Consider the following 21,782-nt stretch of genomic DNA (forward strand, 5'->3'; position numbering starts at 1 on the left):
AGTCATACTGGATTAAGAGACATCCTACTCCAGTATGACCTCATTTTAACTTGCCCAATTCTATGCATAATTACTTTATTTCCAAATAAGGTCACATTTTGAGGTACTGGAGATTACAAATTCAGCATATCTTTTTGGGGGTCACAAGTCAATCCATAACACCAAGCAATGTAAAATTATTTAAACTATGATTATACTGCAAAAAGCCAGTGACATTTTCTGAAAACCTGCTTATAAGTGTGTTTTAAAAATCATCCATATTAACTGTAACCCATAACATCCTTTGAAATTTACTCTCTGACTAGTTAAATTGTACTTGAAAGTTATCACTTTTCAGTATATGTTAACATATATATATTTGAAATAATATGAAATATATAACATTATATTTCATAATAAAAAATGTAAAAAAAAAAATCATCCATGTTATTTTGGATTCTTTAAGAAACAGATGCCAAGACTGGATTAAAAGTAAAAGAGATGTATTGGGGGAGATATCTGTGAATGATAAAAAGGAGGAGCAGGTAGGATCTGACAATGGTGAAGGAGAGGAAAGAAAATGAGAATTGGGTAGGAAGTCTTGGATTGCAGCACAGTCCTAAAAAAATTTTGAGCAGGCCTATGGGGAGTTGTTGAACCAAATTCACCCATCACAGGAAAGGGCTGGCATTAATAGCATCCAAATGCTCAGTCACTGGTGGGGGCCTCAATAAGAACATAGTAGTGGATGCCAAAGGGCAGCAGCTGGGGTTCTCAGTCAACTTTTCTTTCTGAAGGAGGAGATGTGAGCAACAGATTTCCATGAAGCTCACATTATCTCATGTTCCAAATTGAGAGTTCTCAAGTTTTTTCGTTAATGTCTGATGGAAATAAAGACCATAAATATTTCGGTAACTGTCATGAAATACATTACTGTTAACAGAGATTAAAGATTCTATTATCTTCTTACAGCTCTTTGGTTGTTATATCAGCTCTTGGTATATAAATTGTCTTTTCTCTATCACATATAATGATGACTATAACAAAACACAAGACTATACAATACAAAATAATTTGAAGTACTATTTTTGAATTAACCTAATAAAAACCTTCACTAATCTGGGCTAATTGGAGGCTGATTAAATTATAGGATATTTTAAAAGTAATGTGGTTATTACTTCACAACATACACAGTAACTGCAATCAGAACAAACACTGACTGAGAGACAACTGATATAAAGGCCAAATGACTAGTCCTTATTTGCACACTATTAGTATGTTTCTGGGTAGAATATACTTTTTAAAAAATTTATTTTCTTAAATAGGCCTCCTTACAATCTCCTCAAATAATATCACAAAATTATCAGCCCATGGCATCCTGCTTTCCATAGGGTCTGCTAACCCTTTCTTCCTAGGTAATTCAAGAGTAGCCTGGAACTGAAGGCCCAATCTCTATCCACATGAGGCCAAGGACCTGTAACAAAGGAAACCTAAGGGAACCCAGCAATTCCTGACCTTCCCTCATTCCAGATCTGTAAACTGGACTTGACTTTTCCTGACCTAGTTATCAAGGCCAGAGCATAGGAGCTTTTGAGTCATCAAATCTGACTAGATTGGCAGATTCTATTTTCTGCTTTTCTCATATTTGCCCTCTGTACCTGAATTTTATGTTTTACAAACTTAACATATTTGATCTCAGTTCACCCAAGCAAATAATCACTATTTTTCAACTAATGATTTTTAAGTGTTGCATACATATAAAACAATTCCAACTGAAGTATTTCAAATTACTGTTTCTTAATTTTCCTCCCCAGATAGTCTAAATACCTGGAAAAATATATTTATGATTTAAGAATAGCCAACATTTAATGAGAGGTATGTGTTATACACTGCCCCAAGTGGACTACATATTTACTTATTTAATTCTCCCTCAAACCACCCTATGAAGTGGAACTATCATTATTTCCAATTTACATATAAGGATACCAATGCATACAGAAAGTAAGTAACAAGGTCACATGGCTAGTAAGAAGTGGAGCCAGGTTTTGAAGCAAGTAATCCAGCTCCTTGTCAAAAGATTTTCTGTAGTTACTGTGGCCTACTCAAACTATAATGCATTATTTAACTCACATTTAAAAAGTCACTGTTACCTAGCACATGGTAATGGAATTTAAAAAATTATTTTATTTTCATTTTACAAGTAACTAATTTAAACTGAAAAATGCTGAAGTAAAAGTTTGCAGCTCTATAATCACTTCCATACCTCAACAGATTTAAAGTCATATGTGCTAATGTAGAAATATTTTCTTTCCCAATTTATAGTAGCGCATTTTCTTCCAAAGCCATCATATATATTTTTAAACACATTATAGAAATCAGATGCCTTAAACTATGTAAGAAATAAAATAATAAAAAATAAGTTAATTCAGAAGTACATATTCAGAAAAATTATACGTGACTTAAAAGTCAATACAACGTCCTTTACGTTCCCAATCTCCATATCGAGTGGGCTCTGGGCCCCTGGGTCCACCCTTTTCTTTGGTAACAGGATTAACATCATCAGGAAATTTTTCCAGTGGTTCTTTCTCTAAATGGGAACCTTCTGGTACATCAAAACGACCTTCTGGTAACTTTGGCTTCTTAAGGGATTGTTTGGCAGGTTCAGACTTTCCTCCTAGAGAACTCGTTTTCCTCAAAGAATGCCACAAAAGGGGTGATCTTGCGGTTCTCCAGGCTCTGGCCTGAACACGGTTGAGCCGTCCCGCAAGGCCCAACGTGGTCATGGCGCGGGATTCCATGGCTTGCTCGGTGGCCCAGTTGGGGGAAAAGACCCGATCGTGACGCCGAGCGAGCCCCACAGGGCCGGAAGGGGACGGACCTCCGTGGAACTCGCTTCATACTGTTTTGTAACTTATATTTTTCACTTAACATAGCAGAAACATTAAATATTCTGAAATATGGTTTTACTAACTTCATAATCTATTTTATATATATATATCATCGTGTATTTAATAATCCCCTTATCTTATTCCTAAGCATTAAGCTTGTTTTCAATTTAAAAAAAAATAAAAAATTTTAATTATTCTTTCTTATTAAAAAAAAAACCCTACAGGTAAGAGAAAATTCCCATTTACTACCACTCCAAACCTCAGAGATAACCACTGATATTTGTTGGTTATTGGTTGGTTATTAAGTCAGATCCTTTTGCTATGCATTTATAATTTATATATACATGTATATAGGTGTATACATATATATACACACACACGTGTATCTGTAGAAAACACTTCTGTTTGTGTGTAAATGTTTTAAATTTAGTGGTGCCATCCTTTATATAACATTGTGTCTTTTTTTCCTACTCAACAGTGCATATTTTCCATGTCAATATATGTAGATATATGCGATGTTTTTTAGCTGCCACATAACATGTAATAAAATGGCTATATTGTAGTCTATTTAGCGGTTTTTCTATTGATGGACATGTAGAATGTTTGTGGCTTTTTGTTATTATAAATGTGTAAATCTTGGTCTTCATTTCCTAGTTCCTTCTGTGAACAATGTTCATCACCTTGAGAGAGGTTAGGTTTACTTGCTATTAGAAACTCAAGGAGGTCGAGAGAGTCTGGTATGCTGTTCAGATCGAAGTTGAGATGGTGTCTGTGCTGGTTTAAATCTATTAGGTCCCCTGTAAAAGCCATGTTCTTTGATGCAATCTTGTGGGGGCAGACTTATTAGTCTTTTGATTAGGGTGGGACATTTGATTAGGTTGTTTCCATGGAGATGGACCCCACCCATTCCTGGTGGGTCTTAATTAGATCTCTGGAGTCCTTTAAGAGAAGCTGAGAGAGACATTTTGGAGAGAAGCTGAGATATGTAATCCAGGGTTTGCCCCTGGGAGAAGCTAATGGCTGACACAGACCCGGACACTTGGAGACGCTGGGAGATGCAGACAGAAGGACATTTGGAGATGAAGCCCAGAGTTTGCCCCAGAGAAGCTAAGAGAGAATCCCCAGAGGCTTAGAGAGAAACGCCCTGGGAAAACAAGCAAGGATGCACAGAGGCTGAGAGAGAAAATAAGAGATACAGAAGCGAAGAGACATTTTGGCGAAAGCCATTTTGAAACCAGAACCCGGGAGCAAAGGACCAGCAGACACCAGCCATGTGCTTTCCCACCTGACAGAGGTATTCCGGATGCCATTGGCCTTTCCTTAGTGAAGGTATCCTCTTGTTGATGCCTTAGTTCAGACACTTTTACGGACTTAGAACTGTAAATTTGTAACCAAATAAATCCCTTTATAAAAGCCAATCCATTTCTGGTATTTTGCCTAATGACAGCTTTAGCAAACCAGAACAGTGTCCAAAGAATGAAACTGGAAGACAGGTTTCAAACAGGAAGAATAGAAGGGTGCCAAGATCCTCAAGGTTCCAGTAAAGGTACAGAGCTGGTTCAGAGGGACTAGAAGATGTGAACTGAAAAATTAAGAGAGGACATTTCAGAACGTGAGATCTCAGAGGTAGAGATCTCTGATTTTGGTGGGATCAGATGGCACTAAAGCAGGGAAAAAGGAAGGAAACAAGCCTAACTTTTGTTGAGTACCCATCAGGTTCTGGTCACTTGATATGCTATCTTGTATTATACAATCACCCTGTGAAGTAGGATTATAGTAATTTCAAAGGAGGAAACTGAGCTCAGAGTTTACAGAACTTGACTAACACACTGCCTTATCCTGTGAAATTTGTCTGAATTCATATGTTCTGTGCTTATTTTACACATTCCTTTCTGTGAAATTCTTATACCTTTTTGCATCTCTAGCCTCTAGTGCAGCTACATTTAGTAAGTGGTCAAAAGATGTTTGGGGCTGATGATGACAGAAAAGGCATTGGGGGACAGGGATTCTAAAACTCATGAGCATGAACATAATTCTCTCTTGCAGGAGTATTTGCTGGCTGGGGCAGATATCATTGAAACAAATACTTTTAGCAGCACAAGTCTTGCTCAAGCTGACTATGGCCTTGAACACTTGGTAAGAATCCCAGTTTCCCTCCTATCAGAGACACTCCTCAGCATTTGCTACATTGGTAGTTGTTGGTGAGAAAACCACACAAAGTTGCATAGTCAAGCCTAATGCCTAGTTATCTCTTGTGGTCAGACAGGGGAAATGGTTTAAATCTCTGTTGTTTATAAACATAGCAGCCCATTCATTTTCTAACTGGCTTCTTTTATGGGAAAGTGATAATTAAATAAAATGATACTTAAGTAGTGGCTGTTGATAAATACATAATCTGACTGTATGCATACCATTTTGTGAGGACTTTTTAAGTATTTGCTGCCAGATTTGGTTCCTTTTTTAAAAAACTCGTTGCTTGCATATTCAAATTTTGTAAGACATTAAAAACGATGGGAATGCATAGTAGATGCTGAAGTCTCCATTTCTATATGGTACTTTTCCAGACACTTGCCTCTGCTTTTCATGCCAGTAGTCCTGAGTGATCTAAGAGTCTGAATTTCTCTGATGATACTGGGGCTTTGTGAGGTCAGGTGTCTTTGGGTTATCAAGGGAAAGTGAAATTGTGTTCCAGTTACTTCTGTCATTTTAAGGCAGGAGTTGGCAAACTTCAGAAGGGGCCAGATAGTAAATATTTGAGGCTTTGCTGCCTACATACAATCTTTGTTGCAGCTACTCACCTCTTTGTGGTGCAAAAGAAGCCATAGTCAATATGTAAATGGATGGACTTGGCTATGTTCTGGTAAGACTTCATTTACAAAAATAGGCTGTGAGCTAGGTTTACCCTGCAGGCTTTATTTTACTAACTCCTGTTTAGGATATTCTGCTTTCTTAATTACTGGAGCTGAGGACCCAAGGCCCTTAGAATTAGAAGAGATCTTGAAGAACGCCTAATCCAGGACCTCCTAACCTGGTCTGTGGAAGGGCTTTATACTTTTATATATATCTGCATACTTGCTTTTTAATTCCTCTTGATGAGGTTACTGGCCCTTTATCACATTCTCACAAGGTTAATAATCTACACAAAATAAAGAACTACTGATTCCAACCATTTTTCAGTGAATCAAATCAAGACCCGAAGAAGCTGTTAAGGAAACTGCCCAAGGTTTCAGTTAGGCAGGGACAGATCTAGTATTAGAACCCAGGACTCCTGCCTCTGAAGCCAGTGCTTTTGCCATTTCATATTTTCATCTAATTCTCTGAATATTTAACCACATCAGCTTGTTCTCTGAAATGCCATTTGTCCAGAGATTGTCCTTTTTACCAGTCAGCTCTTGGTTCAGGGAAGAATCTAAAAGCAGTTCCCATGAACCCTTTCCTTTCCTTGCTGCCTTCTTTGCTAAGATTTCATTCAGACCTCAAATTAATTCACTCTGACACTTCCTTGAATAATACTGGGTGTTCGATTATCATGAATTTCTTCTTTATTGCATGGAAGAAAAGAAGGGCAATATAACATTTGTGGTTGATGTGTTAGGCCTACCGGATGAACAAGTGCTCTGCAGGAGTGGCCAAAAAAGCAGCAGAGGAGATAACTCTCCAGACAGGTAAGAAACATTCTTTTCCCTTTTTTGCATGATGATTGACCTACCACTAGCAACACTGCAGACACTGTATCCTGGTAGGTTACTTCCCTGCAGTTTTCATTATCAAGTATTCAGCCTCTCTCTGAATTGATGCTATCCGTGTGGGCCTTGGGTTCAGGGATTGCTCTGTGTTTATGCTGCTCGAGGTTATAGCTTAACTTTGTGGCAAGAACCATGGATGGTTTCCTTGTCTGTTTAGAAGTAAACTGTTTTCTTTTTTCTCTCTGTGGAAGCACATCATCAGGTTATTAAGGTAACATGCATGCACATGGTTCTAAATTCAAAACGTACCCAATCTTTCATTATATTGGATATCCTTAGGCCATTTTACATTCTTTTAAAACCGCTCTCCTCTCCATAATTGACTTGTTTAGGTAAAGAGATAACTTCCTTTATACTGCTGATGTCCTTGAAGGCTCTGTGCAGCACACAAAAATGTGCAACATTAGATTTGGTATTGCTGGGACTTGGAAATTCGTCCCCAAAATAACTAACCTTGTGGCTGGGTGCCATAAGAACACTTGCACACCAGCTGGTAGGGAGGCTTTGAGAGAGGGAAAGAATAGAAGAAATATATGGAGCCTCCTAAGATTTGGAAATGTGAAATTATTGCCAGCAGGAAAGATGCAAAGCAAGATTGTTAGAAACTTAGACACATAGCATAATAATGAAGACCAAAGCAATTTTCAGTAACTCTGTCTCTAGGAGAGAATGTTTAAATCTATGGAAAAGCATGAAATATTACCAAACAGATTCATAGGTCAGAGAATATTGAACCCACTAAAACAAAGAAAGGTAAGAACATTTTTCTTATACCCACATTATTGCTTAGGAAAGATAAAGAATATTTGTGCCCTGTAATCTGTCCAAAGTCTGAGTTAACCAACCAGTAGTGTTCTCCAGTTAAATTGCAAAGCATAGACCAGGATATTGAGTGGTTAAAACCAGCGAAGTTAATGAGCAGGATAACCCCTGGCTTCTGTTAAGATATGTGAAATGAAAACTTCTCAGGCTGTTTTAGAATGCTCTAGGCTCTAGCCTAGAAAAAAGGTAATTGCCATTTTGTATAAAAGTTTTGAAAATAAGGTTCAATCTGTTTCATACTTCAATTTCAGGCTTTATAATTATTAATCTTGATTTAATATTTTTCTCTGGTGAAGGGCCTGCAATGTAATACTAGAAAACATTTCACATTGAGCACTCTTAAAAGTAGCTTTTATAGGACCTTCAGTGTTTCTTAAGAATAGAGGGATAATTTGTCCAAGCATAGCTGTGGTGATAGAAAAGAATTACTTACTGAAATCCTTGAGGCCAGACATTTAGGAATTCAGAGATTTTGGGGTTGACTTGGTGCTAATATGTGCATAGCTCCTATGTTACATAATTTCCCCACTGGGTTCTGGGGCAGCCCCTAGAATCAAACACATTTCTGCAACAGTGTCTATGAATTGTACCAGTAAGTAGGATAAAGACTATAACTAGCCCCTTATTAGTTCAGGAGTGGTCAAGTTTTTTTGCCAGATGAATTATGAAAAAAATTTGGGTTTTCTGAGCTTTCTGGATTTCAGAGTTGTGGTTAACAGATTGTACATCGGTGTTCTAGGGAAAATCTTATAGGCTCTTGATTCACAACAAAAAGGTTCAACTATTTATAGATTTCATGCTCCTTTTTTTTTTTCCCCAAAGGAATTAAAAGGTTTGTGGCAGGAGCTCTGGGTCCAACTAATAAGACACTCTCTGTGTCTCCATCTGTGGAAAGACCAGATTACAGGAACATCAGTGAGTACTTACCATTTATAGTAGTTGACCTTGGACACATGCCTCTGTGCTTCAGTTTTTTTCATCTGTAAAATGGGAATAGTAATAGAATCTACTTCAGGGTTGTTGTGAATTAATCCGTGTAAAGTGCTTACTGTAGTGCTGGGAAAATAGTAAGTAGACATATAAATAAAAAGCTGCTATGTTATTATTAAAGCTTGCTTTCAAATGTATATAGTGTTGTAGTAAGTGCTTCTTTATCAGCCTGTGGAATTAAAATCAATACAACTATAGCCTAAAACAAACAAAAAGGGGAGGGGGGGAAGAAAGGAAAGGTTTAACCTGAAAAGTTGAGCAAATATGGGTACTAGGACTCAGTCTATTATAGAATAACCCATAATACTCCCATTTAACTTATTAGAAAGCAGTCAAAACCATAAAAACATAGTAGCTGAATTTGAGATGCATATTACTAAAAATCTAGGGACCTAGGAATCAATATCTTAAGCATGAAGATTCTAGAGAACAAAAAGAATTAAACTATGAGAGCTTAATAATAATGATACTGTGTACCTCAGGGAGTATGGTTTTTGGCTATAGAATTTTCCATGTAGTGGTATCAAACTTTTTCCACTGGGGAATTGCTCAAACCTGGCTCGTATGCTCAGTGCTCTCTTAGGTCTAGATGTGACAGTGGGGAGCTAATATTTTCTTTTCTCTTGTGCTGTATGATAGAAAGTAAACTTAATACAGCAAGCGTAAACTTGCTGTTTATGCTTTTCTATTGAAAACCTGAGGTTTTTTTCTTCTTTTTTATTTTGGTAGGGTTGCTAGAAAGAAGAGAGAGAATCTCTCTTTGGTAGGGTTGCTAAAAAGAAGAGAGAAAGAGAGAATGGAAACAGAAAGCTTAAGTTTCTAACAAACATTTTACCTAGGTGTGATAGAATGCTTTTGTTTGAGATTAAAATTGCCCATCAGACAGGTTCTCTCTCTGATAGAATTGGCTTGAAAGTCCAGGAGTTAAATCCCTGTTACAAGCTCACCATGGATTGCAGTCTTTTACCACAGAAAGTGGGGAGGTGACTTGACCTGTGATGTATCCAAATCTATTTGATGCCTTTCTGTAATTATTCCTCATGCTTATCTCTTAATTGGTGATAAAAACGATCTCTCCAAAGAATTGTATATTTTAAGGATGTTGAGAATAAGGTACAGGGTTTAAGAAATTCATATATCTTCCTTCTCACTAACTCATTCTCAGCTCATACAGATGACTTGTATTCAGCTTAGTTGTTTACTTTCCATCACTGCCATATTTCTTTATCTGGTTTCTTACAAAAGGCAGTGTTGTCCTTAAACTGTGTATTTTAAACCAGCAATAGTTAATTCTCAGGTATGAGATCTGAACTCAGAATACCATGGGATCTTTCAGAGTATATTGATGCCTGACAAACTGGGTGTGATTCATTTTTTGTAGCATTTGATGAGCTTGTGGAAGCATACCAAGAGCAAGCCAAAGGACTTCTAGATGGTGGGGTCGATATTTTACTTGTTGAAACTATTTTTGATACTGCAAATGCTAAGGTAAGTTGTGGGAGAAAAAAATGGTTAAGGCTGGGGTGGGATTTGTGATGAATCCACTAAAATAGTGAGAAGACAGTAATAGCCTTTATCAAAGTTAAATTATTTGTTGCATTTTATTTTTGAATATTTTTAACTGAGTCCAGTAAAATGGGAAAAACTTTAAAAGAACTATTTTTATAACTTTGAAAAACTTTTCCAATTATGAAAACATTTTTCACATATAACTGTTATGTATGTATATCTACACACACAAGCATAGGTAATAAATGCATGCACATGGTTCTAAATTCAAAACGTACCTAATTGTATGCAGTGAAAACTAGTATCTTTTTCTCCCTTTCCAATTCTTGGATATCTAGCTCTCTTCACCGAGGCAGGTACAATTACCAGTTTGTGGGTCTTGGTGGAGATTCTCTGCAGATACAAGCATGTGTGTATAAGTGTTTTTGTTTTCCTTTCCATCACTAAATTTAAACATAGCCTACTCTGCATACCTGTAATGTAATGACCAATTTTTTTTTTTTTTAAATAAAATGTCCTCCTTTATTTCTAATAATATTTTGGGTCTTAAAGTCTATTTTATCTGATATTAGAATTGCCACTCCAGTTTTTTAAGGTTGCTGTGCTGCAGTAAATATCCTTCTATATATGCTTTTGCACAGTACATGTATAGGATAAATTTTGACAAGTGAAACTGCTGGGTCAAAGGATATGTGCATAGTTAATTTCGATCTTTAGTATCAAATTGCCTTCTTTGGAGATCGCGTTAATTTATACACCCATCAGCAAGCAGCATACAATGATTCCAGTTTGCCACACCCTCTCTAACACCATGTGTTATTAAACTTTTTGATCTTTTCTAATCTGATAGGTGAAAAATGGTATTTTTCTTACCATGAATGAGGTTAACCATCTTTCTTTAGATTTAGAACCATTTATATTTTGTTTTCAGTGATGTATGTCTTGTGTCTTTTTAAAATTGGACTTTTGGTCTTTTTTTATTGAGTCCTTTGGTAAGGAAATTGGGCCTCTTGTCAGTGAGTAGCAAATATTATCCTCTGATTTGTTGTTTGACTTTTGACTTGTGGTAGTGATATCGTTGTGATTTTGTTTGTTTGTTTTTGTTTTTCAAAGGTGCAGGAAAATTTTAATTTTATATGGTTGAATTTGTGGAGTCTTGTTTATTTTAGAAGGCAGGGGATTATACTTAGGACATTCACCGTCCCAAGATAAGGGGAGGAAATGTTCCTTTTTGTCTATGGTACTTTTACAATTTCATCAAATCTTTAATCGCTCAATTATTGTGGAAATAAGGCCACAGACTCAGAATTTTTTATTACTTACTAAATTATTTGCTTGAAGGAAGAACGAGGAGAGCGACTGCCAGCCAGAGCTATCCTAACTCATTCTTAGTCCATCAGTTTTATGGGTTTTCTTTTTTACACCTTTCCAGAAATTGTTTTTTGAATCTCAAGTAAACAAATTATAACTTGAAAAGTAATTCAGGTATATATTTTTAAAAAAGAAAAGTAATAATGAACAAGGTAAGGCATATATCTGAAATGGGATTCAGGTATACCTTTGAAAAGAGTCCAATGTTGTCTAGATTAGGAATGAGGGGGATATAAAAATGAGGGATAAAGCATTAAGGATATATTTATTTTGCTCAGTTTTTAAATTTTAGAATGTGCAACATAAAGTTCTTTTGATTATAGAGGGACTGGTTTCCCTCATAGTGCATCTGGAATTTATTTTGGAGTGAGGAATAGTTAGATATCTGTTTTTTCTCTCTAGGGTTATGTAGTTCTCTAAAACACTATGTATTCAACATTCTGCTGTTTCCCAGTGATAGAAATGATATAAAATGTCACCCTTAACATGAGACATTCACAAGTGTATTTGGCTCTAATGTATTCCAGTAATCTATGTGACATTACTGTACTCTTATTTACTGTAGCATTATAATATGACTGAGTATCTGGTAGGCTTAGTTAACATTTAGATCCCCATTCCCTTCATTCCTTTTTTTCCCCCAGAACTTTCCTGGCTATCCTTACATGTTTTTTTTTCATAAGCTCTTTTTTCAAAATTTGCCTGGTTCTAGAAAAATAAATTATGATACTGTCGATTTCCGATGTGCAGAGTCGGGGGATCTCATCATTACACTGAAGGTACATATTAATTACAGGCTGCATTCTGTTTTCAGAAAATTAACTGAGAAAATTTGCACATCTTAGAATCCGGAAGTATAATAATAAAAAGAAAGAAGTTGTGTTGCCTGGAACTTAAAGCATGAACTGACCAGTGCAGAGTAACATGGGATTTGTACCTTTATAACCCAATCTAAGCTCACACCCTTTCTTGCAATGATACAGCACTATTGGTTCATATCCCTACCATGTATATGTAAGGATGGGGAATATAGGAGTTCGTCCTTCCTTCCTCCCTTCCTCCCTCCCTCCCTCCCTCCCTTCCTTCCTTCCTTCCTTCCTTCTTGAAAGAAGGAAGAAAGAATAGCTCTTCATAGCCTCCAAAGAGAAAATAAAAGGTTATAGGTAAACTTTCAGTCAGCTTGATGTATATCTTATCTGAAGAGGTTTTGGAACAGGGAGCATTGTGATCAGGCAGTTAGATTGACCTTGAACCAATCTCTTAGAAGTAAAGATGTTTTCCCTTTTTACCCTGACAGGCAGCCTTGTTTGCACTCCAGAAACTCTTTGAAGAGAAGTATGCTCCTCGGCCTATTTTTGTAAGTTCTAAAATGTTTGCTTTTTAAGAGATGAATTTTTTTAAAAAATTTATATTGTCATTTTGAGGGTAGGGTTTTTATTTCCTTATATAGTGGAACTATTAATAATATCCTTTAGGAACCACCTACTTCAACTTCCTCTGCTCACTGTCCTCCCACCTCCAATTCTAGACCAATAGCAGTTTTATCTCTGGAAATGCTAAGAAAATGAATGAAGAAGGGGTTGGTGTAAGGTAATCTGTTCAAAAGAAGCCTGGATTCGTTTGGTCCACTGAAGCCAAAGGCTTAGAGACTCATTAGGGCCCAGGGAGAGATGGACGTACAGGCAGGTTGCAAAGTACCCAACACTGGAGAAGACAGCAGACTGTCAGTTGTTAAATCAATAGGCAGTTCTATATGAGAGTCATAAGATTGTTTGGTGAGAATAGAATAGAATCAATGCAAGAGGTGTTAAATCAGATGTTTAACTGCAGTAAGCTAGGATAACCTGAGGTATCTATGGGAAAGTCTTCTCTAGTGGAACTAGAAGTATGAATTCTAAAGCTTTTTTGGTTATTCCTTTTGCCTCAGTGACTTTTCTTTTTCTTTGTTTCTGTGACTTACCAACCACCACCCTCTCCCACCAGGTGACTTTTATTAAACATGCTGCCTTTGAATTTGAATTTGAGTTCCACAGTTCTCTTCCTTTCAAGAGTACAAAAAAAAGTCAGTTTGTTCATTTTATTTTGTCTTTGTGACCATATACTTAACATGAGTCTGTGTTGCTGACTTAGTTCACTTTGTTAATGCAGGTATCAGGGACAATTGTTGATAAAAGTGGGCGGACTCTTTCTGGACAGACAGGAGAGGCATTTGTCATCAGTGTGTCTCATGCAGACCCACTCTGGTGAGTGTGATCATCCTTTCCTTGACGTGGCTCCTTTGTGGAGGATCTTTTATGATGGCTACAAAATGTGACCTGGCTGGAGGTGGCTGTTTTTCAGTTGCCTAGGAGGGATTGCTTCTGCATATTTCCAGTGTACCACTTCCACAGTATTTAGGCTTTTCTCTAAGGGCTATAAAAGAGCACTACCTAAATGGGTCAGTTTAAGGAACTGGCAGAGTTGACATACTTCCTGGGCCAGCCAAATGGTTGCCTTTGTGTCTTCAAGTATTGTTCTTATAGTCGAAGACTATGTTTGGCCTGGTAACACTTTAAAGCTATTATCAGTCCCTTACACTTTTAGGGCAGTGCTTCACAAAATTTTTCCTTCCCTCTTTATGTTGCAACCAGAAACAGTCTAGCTTTGGAATAAAGTCAGAATACTAAAACTCATGTTTTTATCTTAAAAATTAATGTGGTTTTTACATTCTACTCCAAATTATTGCCATATTTTTTCTTTCCATTTTTCATATCAAAATGTTTTAAATTACATACCTTGAGTGAAATGGAAGCTTTAAGAGGATATACTGTTTATATCCTGGGCCTATCCCATGCATACACTATTCCTTCTGCCTGGTAGCTATGGCTGTATATTTCCCAGCCCCCACCTCCTTCATTTGGCACAACTCCTGAACTCATCTCGAGCATCTGCTCTATGCAGCCTTCCCTTTCTCACCAGCCTAGGGTTGTGTTCTTTCTGAGAGCACTCTGTTTACCTTTATCATAGCATTTGCTGTAAAAAATAATAGTAATAAACATTTATTTTACACTCCAAATTATCTCCATATTTTTTCTATTCATTTTGTTGCCCAGTGTTGTACAATTTGTTGTATGCCACGCTCTTTTCTAAGTGCTTTTTTTTTATGAGTTATGTTTTTTAGTTCTCACAACAACACCTTGAGGTTGTTAATGTTATTGACACTCTCATTTTAATGATAAGGAAACAGACTCAGGTTGTAACTCACCCAAGGTCAAGTAAGTAGTGGATCTCAGGATATGAGCATGCTCTTAACCAGTGTTATACTACATTTTTTCAATTACGTGTTGCTCAGTTTTTTCACATTTGAATATTTCTAATTTCAGGGTACCTTACGGTTGATTTAATGTGGTAGTATGATTTCTTAAGAGCTGCTTTAATTTAGTATGCATTGTTACACAATTGATGGTACCTGATAGTCAAGAAAATAATTATATTGGATTGGGTTATGATTGCCTCCTCACCAGCTTAGCTTTTCCAGAGCTATATCTATATAATTTTATTTCTCTAGTGTTTAATAAAGTTCTTGGCATAGTAGGGTTGAATAACTTTAACAGAGAGACAGAATACAGGAAAGTTGTAGGAGTCTCTGAAGACAAACTTTGTCTAGTTTATTTGAAAACAATTTTTTTGCCTTTTCCCAAACATTTTGCACATTCCTTCCTTCATTTTCTTTTTTCTCCCCTTTCCTTTGCTAAGTCTTAATTTTTTACCTGCTTAGTGCCTCTAGATATTAGCTGAAATCTCTATATTGAACAAAATGTCACCCCAGGCTTCCTGCAAACCTTTAGTTTGCTGAAAGTTCTCAAAGAGTGCCTTTAGAGGACGGTTTCCCAGTGCCACTGCTTCACTTGCAGGAAGCCAAGGATGAGATTTTTATTGAGGTTCTAAATAATTTATTTTCCTTTTCTTTAAGCAAACATACAGTAAATTTGACTTTTGATCCATTTAGTCGTTAATTTTCTTTTTTTATTACTCTATAATCCTTCCTAAACTTTTAACATTTATCTACAGCCCACTCACAAGGAGAGAATATATTTGGTTTCCATTGTATTCTGAATCTTGTAGACAGAAAGGGACAATAGGTGACAGCCCAGGAACTGATGAATTTTATCAGATCCTATTATATTGTTCTCTGTTTAGAAATCTGAGTGGTGCCTACCTAGTTTTATTCCAGTACAGTACTAAGAGTTGATACCAGTGTCGAGGAGTCTGGTTAAGAAAATAGAATAATTAAAATTAAAAATAAAATCTATATGAAAAGGTGAACAGTTAAGAAATCATTGCTTTCTGATTTTGATTTGGGATTGTCACACAAATGTAAATGTAAGTGGGACAGAACTTTTATATTATTATTGCTGTTGTTGATGATAATGATATTATTATATCATTAATTCATCAAACATTTATTGAGACCCTACTCTGTTCCCTGGAATACAGGCAAATGTGAAACAGTTCACACTTGGAGAAATATATAAGTAAATTACAATATAAGAAATAAATAAGTATAAATTAGAATCTGGCAATACAGGGGATGGGGTAATGGTGTTGCTTGTGGGATTCAGGGAAGGCTTTACAGAGAAGGCTTTGCAGAGATGGTGGCATTTGAGCTAGGTTTTTTTTTTTTTTTTTTTTTTAATTTTTATAATTCCTATACATGATTAGAAATGTAGGATTAGAATGTACTCTGAGACTATACAACACAGTTATATACATAAGCTACAGGACACGGAGTCTTTAGCCTATATTTACATCAATGTCTGTTTCCACAGGGTCATACCAAGTACTCAGTATGGCACTATATTTAGTTAGGATTGTTAACTGCAGTTCAGTGTAGTACAGAGAACCCCAAAATACCCTGAACTGACTTGTGCTAAATAAAAACTCCAGTATATCACAGTGTTTTAAGTAATATTAGTGTGCTGCCAAAACAAGCAACTAGTATCCAGTAAGGATGCTGTGCAACACAGTAGAAAATGGCAAGCCTTCATCCAGGATTATATCTGGGCTATAAAATGAACGTCAGCACTCAAGACTGCCACTGCATGCAGAAACCGAGAAGAAGAAATACACAGGTTTCAAAGTGGATATACTTCATTTTGTTTCAAATGCCCAAGAGCATTTTTAAAATAACTGATAGCAAGTATTATTCTATCAAACGATGAACCTACAAATCATGAGAAAAAATTCCTTTTTATCCAGTTTGAGGAAAAAAATTGTCATATCCTCCCAAATTATCCAGTGTATAATAAGCCTGATGAGAATTGCAAGGTTTGATTTTTACTTAAATTCTGAGTATGAAATGCAAACATTCAAGATAAAATTAAGCTAAGATTATACACAATTACATCAGCTTCCAAGAAAGCAGCAAATATGAGGGCTTAACACACATCTTGACTCTTTTCTTTTCCTTCTGATCCCTCAAAAAAGTGCAAAATCAAAGAGTCACTGCTTTGTCCAAAAGTAAAATACATCATGTATAGAGATTTGAAATCTGATGGAATCCAGCTTCTATTACGCAGGTTCTGTCTTCAATAAGAATCAGTGTCCAAAGATGGAGTTTAGTTCCAGAAGAATTAATTCCACAATCTGATTTTGGTGTACAGTATGAACTGCTATATTACCAGTCTCTTTCTCTGGCTTTAATAGAGTGGGACCAAAAACAATTGCTATACTCTGATAGGTCATTCGGTTTTTTTCTCCATTTTCTACAACTCTTCTGAGATGTCTGAACAGAATCTGCATTGTATCTTGATTAGGCTTCGGCAACTGTTTGATTAAGTCCTTAACAGCAGCAACTCGCTGTCTTGGTTCTTATTTAATTGCATTGACAAAATCATTAAAATGATTAAATGTAAAAAGAGGTTCCGGCAGTTCTCGAAAAAACATTTTGAGTGCTCCAGTAATGACATGAATATCTTCCCATTTACTATCATTCAAGTCCAGTTTCTCATCGTGGTTGACTGCAAATCTCAGCTTCTGGATCACTGCAAGGTTGCCACTTACTCTGTAGATTCCGTCAACATCCAAACCGTGTTCTTCAACATGTTCAATGCATAACTTCACAAACTTTGGCACTGTGCCATTCTCTTTCTGACAAAGATTAGCAAGACTGGATCCAAATACCTGATCTTTAATATAACCTTTTTCACGAACAGCTTGCAAAGTAGGGCGTCGTGTAAGAAACTTCTTTAAATTTTTCTTGGTTTTCTTCTGTTCTGAAGAATCTATGCTAACTACTTTTGTGGGACGAAGTTTTTTAGGCTCCTTATGGTCTTTTTCTTTATCATGTTTTTCTATTGCTGGTGAATCTGGTATCTCCTCTTCAATTGCTTCATCAGTGTCTACTGCCTTATTACTGATAGTACTACTAATAACTTTAAGCCAATCACTAATAACAGCGTCATTATCGGACTGAATTAGCAGTTCTGTTCCTTGACGGGTTTTCAGCTCAAGTACATTCTTTTTGCTGGATTTGTCCTTCGAAGCCATCTCTATCGCTGCCCCCTTGAGGTCCACCGTGAACTCTGGTTTGGACTGATTACTCCCGAACCAACTTGTGCTACTTCCTTGTGTCTTCGTAAAAAGTAAAGATAAACCCTGCAACACTGCCCAAGAAGACAACCAGTTCTTTTGAACCTTTTTCCCTTTTTCAGTAATTTTTGTTACATTTAATAATCCATATTTCTCTTGACCTGTATCTTGGTGCTTTGGTGAAGAGGGAGAAGACTCGTTTTCAGGAAAGCAGGGCTTTGAGGCAGTTGGAGACTCCTTGTCATTGGTGTCTAACACAGTCGTGCTGTGCCTCATTAACACTATGGGCTCCTGCAGACGTCTGTCCAGGCTCCTACTTTTAATTATTTCTCTCTGCTGCTGGGACGAAGCATTATACTTTGGCAGTTCCCACTCTGACCGAGAGCCATCTGCACTGTAGTAATATTGTCTACCTTGATCATCAACATGCTTGAGCCACTGGATTGTTGCTGATGTTCTCACAAACATTGAGGACTGGCAGTTCGATGTGCCGATGAGCTAGGTTTTTAAAACACAAATAATTATTAAGCAAAGAAAGTTAGGATGGATGTATCAGAGAGAGGAGTAGTAATGTAAGAACTGTATAGTTTACAAACATTTTCATATATTTCATTTGAAATTCACCACAACTCTGAGAACTGATTGGGCATTATTTTCCTCATTTAACAGGTGAGGAACGTAGGTCACTTAAGGATTAAGAAGATGAGTTGAATTAGGTTTGGAGCTAAGTTTGGAAAAATGTCCAGCATCCTTTCTAATTATACCAATGGTATTTAAAATTTATTTTGAAATAATTTCAAATATACAGAAAAGTTACAAAGATAATACAGAGAGTCTTTGTTATAACCTAATGTTAACATCCCACATAACTATGGTACATTTGTCAAAACTGAGAGTATATTACTATTACGTAAACTCCAGACTTTATTCAGATTTCATCAGTTTTTCCACTGATGTCCTTTTTATGTTCCAGGATCCAATTTAGGATACCACATTGCACTCAGGAATCAGACTAAATGAGTAAATGAATGAATGAATGCGAATATAACTAAGTAGTTTCATAGTTGATTCCTGAATCTTAAATGTCCCAGGGGCCCCCTGTAGGGTAGGGTGCAGTGTTGAAGGTTTCAGGCCCACTACCCTTAATTCAATTAAAGCAGCTCTGCTTTGATCTGTTTGGAGACCACAGTAAGTTTTATTTGAAAAATGAGCACCCTTGAATTTACAGATAAAGAAGTCAGCTAAAATTTTAAGAGGACAAGTTCTTTGTCCACGGTTACCTAGGCAATGAGTGGAGAACAGATTTGAACCCTGAACTTATGGATTCCTAAGGTAACTTCTTTCTACCATTTTATGCTCCTTCTACCTCTACGGTTTTCCTTTTCCCTTCCCTTGAGGATTGCTTTCAGGTCAGATATTTATTATTAGCAGTGGTAGTTTGCTGGCAGTTCTGTCCCACAATATACCATTAGCTAAACTGAATATATTTAAAGAATCACATCCACAGGCAGGGTCCTTTAGATATCAGGTCATTGGAAGTTGGAGGCGGGCAAAAATATTCAATGCTGCAGGGGACTTCAGTGAGTTGGCTTTGACTGTAGCTGAATAAGCGTGCTTTGAAGTAGATCAAGAATAAATGTCTTGGTTTTAGATATATTCCTTTCTTTATTGTAACTTTTTATATAGGTAAATGTTTTGAATGGAAGATGATCTAATTATCTTTTTGTTTTTCCAGCATTGGATTAAACTGTGCACTGGGCGCAGCTGAAATGAGACCTTTTATTGAAACTATTGGAAAATGTACAACAGCCTATATCCTCTGCTATCCCAATGCAGGTATGTGTTTCAGAGGTGGTCACATGTGGAGAACACAAATAGACAAGACAAGGAGTAGATATGGTAACAGATCTTGATTAAAAGTTTGTTTGGCAGGTATCGGCACATAGTTGACATTCAATAGGAATTTTCTAGATGAAGGGTGTATTTGGGTATAGACCAGTATTTCCCTCTAGATTGAAGAAGCAGTTTGGCTTATTTTGAAAGCTTCAGAATTGGACATGGCTTCAGAGAATGAAGCCCAGTCCTATAATGACCAGAGCCTTGCCATTGGTGGCAATGCTTGTCATGTGGATGTGGCCAAAGAGATGGGCACAAAGAAGAGAGGGAGCCCTCACCTCTTTTCCACTGCATTAGCAGAAGAGCAGAAGAAAAATCCTTCGTATTGTTCCTTTTTTTCCTTTTTAAAAGTTAGAACTTCTAGTTTACTGTATGTCAAAATTCCTGAGATATTTGTAGACAGTTCTCAAACCATCCAAAAAATATTGGTAGTCCATTCCGGGTTAATCAGATTTCTGATTAAAGTTTTTGAGCACTGCTTAGCTACTTAAGGCTGAAAATCATTTCCCACTTTTCTTTCTCCACATATATGCTTTTTACAGTACAGTAAATTTTATTTCCCACTAGGAGTAAGGTAACTGAAAAAGGATAGTAAACAAAATCAGAAATTGGACAGTTAAATGCTAAAGTCTTACTTGGGAACATTTATTTGAAAATAGACTGGTTGTATTTTGTTTTGTCCTTATTAGCATAGCATGTGCTCATTATTTCAAAGTATTGGTGATAATTTACTCCCAGCCTGCTCCCCCTGCCAGGCAGCTGTGTAACAAGAAAGAATTTCCTTTCTGGGAAGAGGCTGGAGATGGAGGTATTTTCTTCCATATAGCAGGGACTCTTTTCTTTCAAATGGAAAAGAAATGTGTGAATGTTTATTTTCTTTTGTGGGATTTGTTTTGTTTTGTTTTGTTTTGGTATGGCATCTGTGTGTAAATGTTAAGAATTATTACTTAGTTTTGCAAGAAATCACTATTTAATTATAGATAAAGTTTTTCTAACTTTTTAACCCAAAGCTTTAAAAATGTGATGTCTGTTTGTTACAGTAATTTCTAATGATGGTTGAAATAATTCTTTCTTAGGTCTTCCCAATACCTTTGGTGGCTATGATGAAACTCCTCATGTGATGGCCATGCACCTAAAGGTCAGGAGTCCTTTTTTCACTTGGGTTCTTAAGAGAAGGAGATAGGGAATTTTAGATTTGGAAGCAGAATTTTTTTCCCAAGGAAATCCCAATGTATATAAATGTCAGGGAGAGGAGCTAGCTGTCAGCATCCTTATCCTTGAATGGTACTGGTGGCTGTTAGAAAATTCCCAATGCCAGCCTGTTCTAGTTTGCCAATACTGCCGGAATGCAAAGCACCAGAGATGGATTGGCTTTTATAAAAGGGGGTTTATTTGGTTACACAGCTACAGTCTTAAGGCCATAAAGTGTCCAAGGTGACACATCAGCAATTGGGTACCTTCACTGGAGGATGGCCAATGGTGTCCAGAAAACCTCTGTTAGCTGGGAAGGCACATGGCTGGCATCTGCTCCGAAGTTCTGGTTTCAAAATGGCTTTCTCCCTGGATGTTCCTCTCTGGCTGCAGTTTCTCAAAAAATGTCACTCTTAGTTGCTCTTGGGGTATTTGTCCTTTCTTAGCTTCTCCAAAGCAAGTGTCTACTTTCAACGGCCATCTTCAAACTGTCTCTTGTCTGCAGCTCCTGTTCTTTCTTCAAAGTGTCCCTCTTGGCTGTAGCTCCTCTTTAGAATTGTCACTCACAGCTGCACTGCGTTCCTTCTGTTTGTCAGCTGATTTATGTGGCTCCACTGATTAAGGCCCACCCTGAATGGGTGGGGCCATGCCTCCATGGAAATATCTCATCAGAGTTATCACCTACACTTGGGTGGGGCACATCTCCATGGAAACACTCAAAGAATTCCAATCTAATCAGCACTAAAATGTCTGCCCCACAAGATTTCATCAAAGATAATGGCGTTTGGGGGACACAATATATTCAAACACAACCCAAATT

At 36.9% G+C, this 21,782-nt stretch overlaps 3 protein-coding genes across 9 annotated transcripts in view; 1 reads left to right on the plus strand and 2 right to left on the minus strand.

The window, feature by feature from the left end:
• Positions 1-21,782, plus strand: part of MTR (5-methyltetrahydrofolate-homocysteine methyltransferase) — a 145,255-nt gene that overhangs the window by 19,902 nt on the left and 103,571 nt on the right. For all 7 annotated transcript variants that reach the window (XR_005214586.1, XM_037821795.1, XM_037821824.1 and 4 more), the window contains 8 exons: positions 4,914-5,003; positions 6,463-6,532; positions 8,258-8,350; positions 9,807-9,913; positions 12,603-12,662; positions 13,454-13,548; positions 19,611-19,711; positions 20,848-20,909. Coding sequence is in view for 6 of the 7 variants with exons in the window: in XM_037821795.1 (XP_037677723.1) it covers positions 4,914-5,003; positions 6,463-6,532; positions 8,258-8,350; positions 9,807-9,913; positions 12,603-12,662; positions 13,454-13,548; positions 19,611-19,711; positions 20,848-20,909 (678 nt within the window). In the remaining variant the exon portion in view is untranslated. The remainder of the gene's footprint in view (positions 1-4,913; positions 5,004-6,462; positions 6,533-8,257; positions 8,351-9,806; positions 9,914-12,602; positions 12,663-13,453; positions 13,549-19,610; positions 19,712-20,847; positions 20,910-21,782) is intronic.
• LOC119523085 (succinate dehydrogenase assembly factor 4, mitochondrial-like) lies at positions 1,919-2,837 on the minus strand. The gene has a single exon (XM_037821848.1). It carries the CDS (start codon positions 2,775-2,777, stop codon positions 2,439-2,441), a length of 339 nt encoding a protein of 112 aa, XP_037677776.1. The 5' UTR covers positions 2,778-2,837; the 3' UTR covers positions 1,919-2,438.
• On the minus strand, positions 16,901-18,037 carry LOC119523078 (rho GTPase-activating protein 12-like). The gene has a single exon (XM_037821836.1). The coding sequence runs from the start codon at positions 17,831-17,833 to the stop codon at positions 17,156-17,158; it is 678 nt and encodes a 225-aa protein (XP_037677764.1). The 5' UTR covers positions 17,834-18,037; the 3' UTR covers positions 16,901-17,155.

The sequence above is a fragment of the Choloepus didactylus genome, chromosome 2 (assembly GCF_015220235.1).
Source record: "Choloepus didactylus isolate mChoDid1 chromosome 2, mChoDid1.pri, whole genome shotgun sequence".
NCBI lineage: Eukaryota > Metazoa > Chordata > Mammalia > Pilosa > Megalonychidae > Choloepus > Choloepus didactylus.